Genomic DNA, 12,302 nt, shown 5'->3' with positions numbered 1-12,302 from the left:
AAGGCCGTCAAATAACCACAAAGCTCGAGGACTCAAATGCCCCCTTTACCTAACTTTACTCTGTGTGTTTACATATGACATGGCGGTCACAGATAGTCGAGACAAGGCCACGGTGCTTTAAGGTGAATGTCCTTATAGCCTACATTCCTGTTCTACTGTTTTGTTTTGCAGGGGTAGTTTCAAAAGGTTATTAAAGCAGGAAATTATGTGGATTCAATTTCGGAAGCCACGAGGAGATAACACAACCAAAGCTGGTTCAATGTGGTCAAAATCATTAAGGGAGGGGATCGCAAACTGGTCCGAAGACCGCGAATGTGTGTGCGTCTGCAAGGAGCGGAAATAAAAGCTTGGATGTAAGTGAAGTCCCTTTGCAAAAATGTGGACGCAGGCAGCAGCAGCGGATCTGTCCCAAACTCACCAGGGGCCTTCTGTCTCTGCTCGCTCACCGTAATAATCTAACGAGGCCTGGAGGAACTAGCGCACACGAGCACTCGCACAACTGAAAGGAAAAACTCCCTTCAGGCGACACAGGAAAGACAACAACGATACAGCACAAGAAGTCACATTTGTTGCAGAGAAACAAGTGATAATTTGGCACCATTTGACTGCGTGCCTTCCCCCCCACCCCCAAGAGAGCCCTGTTATGTGTGACGCGATGTGCTGTGACGTCCTGAATGTGGCCAACAGGTGTCCTCGCACTGCAGGGACATTGTGAAACGCTTCACACAGACCTGTGACCGTCCAGCTCACATGTGTCATAGCTTAAGCCCCGACTGTACCTCTGTGTGGTGAATTTAAAATGGATGCCCGTGATGTTAGTCGCCGCCGCTTACAGGCCCTGGCACAAGCCTTCACACTGAATCAACCCCTTTCTTTATCTCATTATCTCTGGCTGATGTACACACACACACACACACACACACACACACACTGATAGTTAATCATCAACGGAGCTGAGAGGTGAAATGAGCTGTTTTGCTCTCAACAGAACATGCAGCACAGCAGAGTAATGGCAGCTTCTAATCCACACTGGCACTCCATTATTTTCACACCAACAGCACATGAGGCAGCGTTTGTTTAACCTGTGTCTGCCTGCCATATGGCTACATGAACTCACTGCACGGGAAGGAGGAGGAGGAGGAGGTGGAGGTGGAGGTGGATGGCCTCTGTCATCTCAGCAGCGCTTGGAATGGAGGGAATCGGGAGGGAAGGGGTGGAAGGAAGAACAGAAGAGGGGACGTGGCGTACCTCTTTTAGGGATCTCCTGCAGGGGGATGGTGTCCCCTCCCCCGTCGTAGGGCAAATAGGGGTCGGCCGCTGCGTCCTCCTCCTCCATGTTGACAGCTGAGACGAGGCTAGGCTAAAAGCTAAGCTAGGCTTCTCTACGCACCACTCGCTGTGTGTGTTTCAGCCGCTGCCATGTTTACCAGAGGAAGACGAGCAAGGCTGTGTGAGTGTGACAGAGAGTGTGTGTGTGTGTGTCTCTCTCTCTCTGTTTGTGTGTGTGTGTCCCTCCCCCCTCCCTTTTCTTTCTCTCTCTCTCTCTCTCCACTGCAGCAGCTGACTGTTGGAGCTGATGATGTCATCACACACACACACACTCAAAGGGAAAGACGATCACACCAGGCCGGTCAGCCTTGCCTGCTTGGTTGCTAGGGGAGATCAGCGAGCCCTGCCTGTATGGGAGAGACCATGGCGCCGGGTCACAGGGGTGTGTGTCTGTGTGTGTGTGTGTGTGTGTTAGAGGGTGCACTCTGAAAGGAATAGTCCATTCTGAACAAGTGTAGGGGGGTTGCAGTAAAGATATATTGAAATTTGAATAGCTCAACAATGGTGGAGGTAAAAGGGCATTGATAAGTCTATTTAAGTTAAAGTATGTATAAGTAATAGTAAGTATAATCAGGAAAATGTACTTAAGTATTAAAAGTAACAGCACTTGTCCACTGTGGCCAAATAGAATTACACATTATATAATGAGATCATCATTAATAAGTATATTTTTGCTGTTGCAGTTTATTGAGATGGAGCTGATTTTTAAGTTTTTTCAACAGCAACTAATTCTTATTATCACTGAGGATTAATGTGCTGATTATTTCCTCCATTAATCAACTGCTTGTTTAGTTCCCGGAAATAATGTGTAATGCCATCAGAGTTGATGAAAATTAACCCAGAGCGACCCCTTCACGGTGCTTGTGTTGTCCAACCATCAAACCACACCTCAGAATTAATTCAGTAACTCAGAATCTATTCCAACGAGAAGGAAGTCCTCAACTTTGTGTAGCTGGAATCAATAAATATATTCTAGAAAGTTCTCAAAATATCTGCCAATTCATTTTCAATCAATCTTTTCAGTAGTTGTATTCACTGAAGGGTAGTTTATCTATTACAGAACATCTTTATTTAATGAATTCTTCATATGGTCTGTGTGCTGACATTCTACCCTGTGATGCAACTAGAAACTAAAGCTGTCAGATAAATGTAGTGTCAGGTAAAAAGTTAATGTTTTCTTCTGAAGTGTCAGGGAAGTGTCATAAAAAGAAAAAAAAAAACCATAGTAAGTAAAGTGCAAGTAGATCAAACTTGTACTTGTACAAGAATTTGAGAAAACTTAGTTACATTCCACCAAAGTCAGGTTTGTCTGTCTGCAGTTACATCATTGATGAAGGAGACAAACAACAAGCAGAATTTCGCCAATTCAAATCAAAATTGCTCGGCCTTTTCAGAGATTAAATGAAAGGGAGCTTTGTAACCACACAAACAAGACATAACTATATGCTCATGGGAGTTATTTCCCAATTTGCCTTGTTACTTTGGTTATTTCAGAACACAATCCACGGCTGTGACTTCAGTATGCAAAGAGAAAAAGAAAACTGGGGAGCGGAGGAGAGAACGAGCAAAAAGTGGGTCCAGTGTCACACACAGCGTTGCTCAATTACTAGTCCTCACTCTACAGAGAGGATATGAAACCTGAGATAACATCTGGACGACTCGTAACATCTGTGCCCTAATGCAAGACAGACCTAACCTCTACGCCGTTCTGAACTGAGGTGGATTTCGTGAGTAAGCAGAATCACAGTCTCTGTATTTCAGGGCGGAAGGTGTTTTGTAAACCCGGTGTAATCATGTGTTATTATATGAAACAATGCAGGTAATGTCATGTCCTTCAGACGTCAACAAAGGGAGCCTGACATTTCACACGCTGTAATTTTGTCATCCCTCTGAAATAAAAAGCAGTCTTTCATCCCGGAGATCTGTCTTACCTCTCAGCAGGGCTCCTGACACCTGATTTCAGCCATACTTTGTCACCTCCCTGCTCAACAAGTCCCAGTCAGGACGTCAAAGCAGCCAAACAACAACATGCAGTTTGAAAAAAATCTCCCCAGTCGACGTAATCCAGTAAGTTAAGAGAGAACAGAGTAAATCCTTTTCAGTTCAAGGAGCCGCGCTTTCCGAACCACCGCTCCATTTATCTCCTTAGCGTCTGCTGAACAAACAAAAAGTTTCAGCAAGAATCTCCACAGGGCTTCAGAGTGAGCCGGCCCCCTTTCTTACACTGCAGTCTCAGCCCAGAGGAGGGATTTACAGGCTTCCTATGAACCCACCCACTCATAACTATACGTAAAAATAGCACAGGGAGGCAAAGAGAGGCAAAGAGAGGCACCACGGCGACTTCAAGGAAGGGCACTCGCACTGAGATTTCCTGAAATGCTTGCTCACGCCGCAGCATTACCAGCCACTGGCAGCCAAACTGGTTGATGGGAATGTTGCTCTAAGTCTGGGTGTCACACACACAGATCAAGACTTACGAGAATGACAGGTGAAGTCCAGGTATGTACGGCAGCGGATAGTTAAGGTCCAAAATACAGAAAAGAGGAAGACAAATTAAATAGTAGCTACAAATGATTGCTAGCTTTTATCACAACCTGTTAATACGTAACTGGTTATCAGATGTCCTAATAACAGTGTTAGTTATGTGTTGTTTTGTATCAGACAACATTTAACTGAAGCTCGCTCTCTGTAATTAGCAGCAGTGACAGCACAGGCAGCAGGTTAGGGTAACCCCATCCTTTCACCTTTCCCAGTCAACTGCCCAGAGGTCCAGTTTCAGAGTCAAAGAACAAGGGAGAGACTGGAGACACTGAAGTAAGCCAATCCCTCTTACATAATAAACACACATACGGAACATAAACACAACCTCGACGACCTCAGACACAGCACGTACCCAGAATCGGTGCCTTCATATGAGCCGCCGGGACTTCTGTAAGGCTGTGATGTCACAACTATACAGTCCCCGCCCTCAGCGTAGCAGTGGTTGCAAAAATACCAGCAGCGCTTGTGAGGATACATGGTGGGAGGTGCCTGTTCAGGCCTGTGAGAGCTGACCAATCAGAGCAGAATACGCTTTACGGGAAAGGGGCCTTAAAGAGACAGGAGCTAAGACGGAACGATCAGAAAGAGGGTGAAAAGAGGTGCAGCAGAAGGTGATAGTTTCGAGGAAAACAAATAAATAAATAGCTAAAAATGAGCATATTATGGGCACTTTAAAAACACAACTATCCAATGACAATACTTCCAGGCTGAGCATTGCACCTCTGCTATCGAGACTCCCTCTTCTGTCTGCATATGGCTGCACTGTACACGGTCTCCCATACAGTTAAGTCATCTAAGTGTGTCCTACTGAATATCATGGTCACCCACAGTCTCTTTTTCAATAATGAATGAGCTGAGTCTAGACTCTTGTTGTACCGCTACGCTACGCTACGCTCTACTCCACTACTCACTCCGAGACATCTATAGATGCAAAGAAATAATAATAATTGTTTTAGACGTATAATGTTTGTATTCTCAATCGATCACTGTTGTCGTAAGTAGTGTTACTACAAAGCAAGCGGGAATGCTAACAATTGTCAAAGTCAAGTTTACATGTTTAGATGACTTGTCATTCCAAGTGTGAAAGATTCAGTGTGCTCTAGTAGATGGTTAGTGCACACTGTAACCTTAGAAACAGTCTTGTTGCTTTTTATGCCTCTCCTTTGAGGATCATAACAACCTCCCACAGAATTGGGAGCTTTCACATGTACACAGCGACGCTGCACACCAGAGCAAACTGATGTTCGCTTTAACAGAAATGAACCAGTCTTGTGTCGACCATCCAGGTACCACATGACTGTAACCAGTGGAAACGGACAAAGGCAACAAAGCAATTCTTACTGCAGCCTCTTCACTGCAAAACAAGAACAGCGGTTATGAGCCGGAAGAAAGCTGTACCACAGAAAAGGGAGATGACAGATAAAAGTAAATAACGTGGCAGCAGAGGAAGGTCTTTGGTCTTTACGGGCAATGAGTTAGCTTTCAACTCGTCTACACCCCAAAAAATGTACTTTAAATTAAAGGCAGCTAATCCTACTTATACAATTAAATGGACAAACAGCCTTTAAACAGAACTTAGTGTCTCGATCCCATAAACACACTAATTTGCTCTTCTTTCACACACAATCAAATGTTCTTATTAAATACAAGCAATCCATATTTGAAGAACCAAGCTCAACAGACGTCTCTGACACAGCCCCTCAGCATGTGTGTTTACTGTTTGATCAGCTGCAAGTCAGGACTGAAGAAAAAGGGGGAAGCAAGAGAGGAATCAGCATATTTACACAGATTAGGAAGAACAAACCAGATGCCGCAGATTAGATTCTGATGGGGCACCAGATACATCGGTCGGAATGCCACCGAGCTCCTGAATGAATGAGGAACAGGTGACTGCACTGGAATGACAGGTATGACTATAATTGTAGCGTAGCAGCTGGATAAACAGGAAGCATGGCAGGGATCAGTGTGACTGTGGATGAGGTAATGATCAGAACTCGTCAAGCGATTCAGCAGAAAACACAACAGTACAACACACTCTTTGAAAATTGCACATGAAAAACGTCACCATTTTTTTTTTTAATACGCTAAAATCACTGCCTCACAGGTACAGCACGCTCCGCCTAAGCTCTTCTATATTTAGCCAGCCGATGACGCATGTATGAACACAAAAAAACAGCGGCACTGCCACGTGTCTGTATTATTACTACCACCCATCTTTTCATTGCTACCTAACAGGAAAGACGAATCCACGTAAGCCAAGAGACAAAGACAGAGGAGGAACAACGAGTAAGGCCAAAGCACACGGAAAAAGTGGCAGCCAGACCAAATCACAAACGGCGGGAAACAGGAAGCGAGGACGTTAAAAAAAAAGGTGATCAGGTCAAGGAAACAGGGGAGCACGATAAACGGGATACAGAGGCAGGCAAAAAACACAAAACCATGCAAAGTAAAGATGAGTTTGAAGTAAGACAGGAAAACATGATTTACAAAACGTTCGACAGCAAGCGTGAGTCCTGAGAGAGACTCACGAATGGTTATAGAGCAATGAATTGATTGATTTCTAACTGGACGATACAAAGAAGGATTGGAAGGACATCTGGAATGGTCAACTGATTAGTAAATAGATCAATTTGCGAACTGATGTGTAAATAACAGAATTAAAGCAAGAGGCTTATACATAGAGATTAAAAATAGGAAAAGAACTTATAAAGCCACTTTTGCAAAAAAAACTAAATACAAAGAAAATGTATCAATAATCTCATTGTGTTAATATGTTGTCATAAAATCAATATTGAGGTATTTGGTCAATTGCCCAATCCTGGCATTAAGGAAGTGCTCTCTTAGGAGAAAATAGATAAGTTATCTTCTGAGCTTGGATCATTTTGTTACCAGCAGTCTTCAAAGAAGTGACTTTGGATATCTTATACCATATTTCTCTATCATTTAAATATAAGTCAATAGTTTTTTAACCATTTGTAAGGCTGCTTCAGTCTGAAAGAGGAGCAGGTGTCTGTAGGGTGTGACAGGACGTTATGCAGAGCAGCTGATGGGTGTGGATGGAGATGATGAGGGGGCAGATGGCACGCAGTGGACACACTCGATGCGTCTTGACATCAGCAGCGGGGTGACTCATAAGCAGAGCAGCGACAAATCTGGCCTGTGTGGCCAGTGAGCCAGAAGACAAACTCGTTTTTTTTGCAGCGCCATGGGAGGCTCACTGAGAATTCAAGGATTGGAGAGTGAGGGTCGAGGTGTTTCGTCAGAGCCTGGGTCATGGAGGGGGAGCTCAAAAGGAAGGATTTGGAGGTGTCCCGTTACTCCCTACCTGGGGAGGCAGCGTCCCCATCCAGCAGGTTGTCATCCTCGGTGGTGTGGAAGTCCATGATGACGCCGGCTCCATCCAGCAGCTCCTCGTCGCTGCTGGCGCTGGCGATGCTGTTGTAGCTGTTCCTGCAGTAGCCTCTGTGGTACAGCTGCTCCGACTCCATTTAGCGACGCGCCGGTGCCCTGGATGATAAGGAGGGAGGGAAGGAGGGGGGTGGTGGAGATATACACACACTGTGTTTGTGAGGATGCTAGATAATAGAGTCTACAAGGTGAAGCGAGCCTCCTAGGTACACAGATGAGAAGGGTAGGTTGTTAACGTGCATACTGACTGATGGGTAAACAAGAGACGGATGGATACACACATTCATAGTCTGGAGGAAAATCAACTTAATATCGAACAACGCACCACAAGAAAACGCAACCTGTTTCCAGCACCGACATCTAAAAACTGAGCTGAAACAAAACCCTCTGTTCCGCTCATTGATTCAATCCATCTATGACACTTCTGTCCCGTTAGGCTCAGACAATGAGAAAGTATCAATTACAATCTCATAGTGTAGGAAACCTTGAAAGATCGGGGAGACAGCCCGACAGAAATCCAGTAACCGCTGGAGCGCAAGGCCAGCGGAAGATAAAGTCAAACGAAGAGGGAGTGAGGTGTGGGAGGAATGAGACAAGGGATATGTTAGAGTTTCAGGTGAATGCGGGCTGTCAGTGGAGTGGAGATGGAGAGGAAGATGTTTAATGATGATGACGATGATGATGAAGTGGGCTCACGCTAGCCGTGAGGTGGAAGGATTTAGGAAAAATACTCGGACCACTTGACCAGAGATGCACGAAGAATGAGAACACACTTGATCACTAGTAATCTCTAGTTGCAGCTCTGACAGAGAGTAATGGAATAAATTCATTTTTTTCAAGTTACTGTGGTGGAAAAATGGGAAATCTGTCTCAATTCAACAAGCAATTCAACATATACGGAGATTTATTTGAGTTTAAATTGAGATTTCGTCACTTGCAAATCCTTACTTTCCCTGTAAATTGTTCCAAAATACATAATTCTGTTGAAAAAGCTCATAGGGGTTTTTCTTTTTAGATCGACAATGTCTTTCAATCTTCAATTCGATGTTTTAAAGTCATAACAGTGAAATCAGAGAATTCTCAGTGAACCTGAAATCCAAATCATGTAAAAGCACATGTTTGAATGCTGAAAACTGGTCTGACCGGATGATTTAGACTACTATTTGTTGAAAGTGACATAAAGTTACATTTAGACATTAAAAGACAGACGGACTCCAATCTGACAATACAAAACAATTGCTTTAAATACATACAAACATACTGCTCTCCTCAAGATATTACATAAAATGTCAGTGATGTTATAACGTCCTGTTTACCTCAAAGTCAAGGTGTATTTTTAGCCCGTGGGATTAAAAACGACACACGGACAATCTCTGATAACCGCGTCGACACACAAGCGCCTCAACTGTGCTCAAACCCCGCCCCCCTGTGGAGGAGGTGGGAACTACAGCAGACTCTGTGACCACAGAGGCAGGCCACAAACACAGTCACTCCTAAAATTACAGATAACCTGGAGATCTTTATAGGATCATCAGCTCCGAGGCCTGATGAGTCACAGGAGAATGACAGAGATGTAATGTGTCCCGTTGCTGATCTTTACTAATCCTTTACAGTCTGAGAGGCGACTTTATATTCCTCCTTATCTCTGTGATAAAGACCCGGGCCTAATAGAATTCTGAGCTCCCTCCATATCAGCCTGGATGGATTTGATTTCCTACTGAAATTTTTTTGTCTTGACGTTTTGTGCTGTGCACTTTGTAAAGTGACATTCACAAAAAGGACGTTATATTAAGGAAGTGAGGAAAAAGAAAAGTTTGAGTCAGCTCCGTCCATTCAGGAAGCGGGTTCCTCTAAAAACGTGAAAAGTGCTTTTCCAGCAAAAAAGATTAGAGAAGAAAGCGTCATGGCAGTTTGTTTGACAGGAGGATCTTCATAAGTTGAAATACATTTTTTAAAATGTAGAGTTTCAGGATGAGCCAGACTTTTCTTTAGATGTGGACAATTCATAAATCATCTCTACATTAACTTCAAACTGATTTGTCGAACATGTTTACATGTCCATCCATAGTTTTCCTGTTTTATGCACTTCACACTTTTGTGACTAGTGTTGTTTAAAATATCAATTAGATTCTAAGTCTTTGGTTTCACTACGCATTTTTCAGTATCAATACACAGATACCAGTGGGAAGTTGACACAAAGGATTGATCCAAAGAGAAAAAGACAAGTGATTAAAGAAAAGTGTCATATTTAATGTTTTTTGGTCATTTTGCTGTCTATTTTGCCACAAGTTATCAAAATGGTATTGAAAAATGATCACTTTGAAGGTATTTTATCGAGATTCATGACAACACTTACAACCATATCGCTTCTCTGTTTCCAGAAGGACGTGTCTTCACGCAATATTCTCTTACTGAAGCGATAAGATAATTGTGAAGACAATTGAGTTGTCGTAGAAAACTCTATACTTCAAATTCACGAGGAAACCGAAGCAGCCTCTACCGTTCACCTTGCTCCCACACGTCTGGGGGTGTTCACATTAAACTGAACCTTCTTAACCTCATAAAGTTGTACGATTTTAGAGATTATGAGTCACGCTTGGCGATGCTAGAATATTTTTTGTGGATAGGTAAACAGCAAACAGGCATCCCGTCTTGTCTCCGAGAGTGAAGTCACAGTTTTACAATCAAAAATCAATAATAATATCATGATCATCGCCCAAAAAATTGGACAAATACAGTAAACAAACCACTTTTAGTGTTTCTTCATATTTCTGCCAAGATCTTGAAATGCAGCTCTCTTAACTATTGATGAAAGATTTATAAATAAAACATCAGTCCGTAAACTTCCCAAGTCGCTTTCTCTGGAATCGCCTCACCACCAACATTCAAGACGTTAGCTCAGTCGACATTTTAAAAAATACACAAAACACATCTTTTGTCATCAGACTCAAAACTAAACTTTAACTATCCAACATATTCCTAGTCTATGTGGGCATGGTTACATATATGTTGTGTATGTTGAACTATCTGTGCATACAGTAGACGTGACTTTTTATGAGTTTTAGTGTGTTTTGCTGATTTTAAGTGCAGCCCTTGGAGGCGTGCTTTGTGACACTGGGCTACAATAAACTTTGACCTGACACATTTGGCAGCTCTGTACAGCACTTGGCTTACCAATAAAGCTAGCCGTCCAAATGTTTTGGTCAGACAACAGCGCCGTCCCCTCCCCCTTTTGGACGTGCCGGCTGTTGCGTTGGAACTCACTCACCTCTGACAAATAAATCCAGACACTTTGGTATGACAGTAATACCACCTCTCAGCCCAACCGCTCATGAACAAAAGCCTCCTGCAAACACCAACAGTGAAACTGAAGACCACCTAATCCTCGCCCGCACAAACTCTACAATGTGAGGCAAAGAGGAAAGAGAAACTTTCTCCCTGCGCCAACAGGCACACTGATTCACCATGAGACAGGACTTCCCTTTGAGCTATATCAAATCAGCGAGGCCAGGAAATTCAATTCAGCTCGTTTGCGGAGCCGGTGTCGAGGCAGAGATCTTCTAGGCAGTCATGTGACGTCTCTGCCCTTTGACCTTTAGTCACACCGCAGAACTGACCCTAAGCCTGAGCATCGGACAGGCATTTAATCTATTCTGCTTATTAACATCAAACTTTAAGCTCCTTCGACTTCTTTCTATTATTTTTTTTGGACTCAAACTAAGCTTTCGTGGTAGTTCTTAGACTTGAAGGCAACACACACATTTCAGCACAGCAGGGGTGCTCATTCATGCAGCAAATTAAAGCAAGCGTATAAAACGCATGTTAAGGTGTTTAATTATCCCGTCAGATTGACCGTTTCTGAATTGAACTGCGCTGCAGAGCCTCTCCGCGTTGTTTCGGCTTTAATAAGGCTTGTCATCTTTTCCTCCTTCTTCTCTCTGCTGGTGACATTTGATAGCTGTAATTATGACGGTCTGCAGCACACTCGCTCGTTCCCCCCCCCCCCCCCACCTCGCTCTTTGCGACAGTAATCAAAACAGTAATTACGCCGGGGGAGAAAAGACTGTGGATTTATTGAGGAGCTACTACCCTACGAGTCAGATTTCATTTCGGTGCGTGAAGATGTGTGTGAGCTTAAGGACAGAGAGGAGTGAGTTTGAGTGTGTGTGACCGTTGATAACAGCGGCCGAATAGACATAATCAACTGCGAGGAAACAAAACGTTACAGGGTCTGCTGATGTTGCACAGCCAGTCGAGCCGCGAGGGGCTTTATCTTCCTCCGTCTGGTCACTATGGAGGTGTTGCCCAGGCGTCTACTGCCGGGGTGTGACTCAGCGTTTTTTGCCTCTAACCGACGGGCTCACACCTCCTCCACAGACGGGCCCAATATGTCGACACACGTCTTTCAGAAAGACAGAGAGCGGTCGATATATAGATTGTTTTGTAGCAAAACATCCACCGTACAAAACACAACAGAGTTTTCATCCTGTGCAATTTACAGCATTCAACTAGGGTTGGGCCGACGTAAACAATCGGATCTGGACATTGTTGCTTGAAGAATATCTGAAATGATTTATTAAGTGTAGCATAAGGGTGCAACAGACCGAAAAACTCATGGTTTGGATCAAATCTTTGTTTTAAGTCACTGATCAGATCATTGTTTTAACCCTGCTCTGAAGGATTATGCGATTTCTCATTTTCTATAAAAAGGTACAGTTAAAATCTGTTCCCTGCCATTCTGGACTGCGACATATTCAACTTCCAAGTTCATTTTAACATCTGTCGTCCCACTAAGTATCAACAACGCAACTAGTATTATACACATTGACCACAATGACTGTAGCTGACGTCCACGGATGAGTTGTTAAGTAACGTTAGTGTTAAGTACATGTCGGCTGTAAGGTAAGAAGGAGGATAAGTTCAAGAATCCTCGTCAAACTAGTGATGTATTTGACTGCAACTCTGCAGGGAATAGACAAGAATTAGGGAAATGTTATTTTAACAAGTGACCGCTGCTTCTTGTG

The 12,302-nt window shown here is 43.5% G+C and overlaps 1 protein-coding gene across 7 annotated transcripts in view; it reads right to left on the bottom strand.

The window, feature by feature from the left end:
* Positions 1-12,302, bottom strand: part of clcn3 (chloride channel 3) — a 38,756-nt gene that overhangs the window by 23,293 nt on the left and 3,161 nt on the right. For 3 of the 7 annotated variants that reach the window (XM_030430101.1, XM_030430104.1, XM_030430103.1), the window contains exon 2: positions 7,196-7,377. The exons of 1 other annotated variant lie outside the window; for it this stretch is intronic. In XM_030430101.1, the coding sequence (XP_030285961.1) occupies positions 7,196-7,358 (163 nt within the window). In that variant the 5' untranslated portion in view covers positions 7,359-7,377. Of the gene's footprint in view, positions 1-1,248; positions 1,526-3,260; positions 3,530-7,195; positions 7,378-12,302 lie in introns of those variants that run through there. 3 more of the 7 variants (XM_030430106.1, XM_030430102.1, XM_030430107.1) reach the window with 3 other exon arrangements.

The sequence above is a fragment of the Sparus aurata genome, chromosome 10, assembly GCF_900880675.1.
Source record: "Sparus aurata chromosome 10, fSpaAur1.1, whole genome shotgun sequence".
NCBI lineage: Eukaryota > Metazoa > Chordata > Actinopteri > Spariformes > Sparidae > Sparus > Sparus aurata.
The sequence above is the reverse complement of the archived record's forward strand: the minus strand, read 5'-3'. Positions and strand labels throughout refer to the sequence as shown.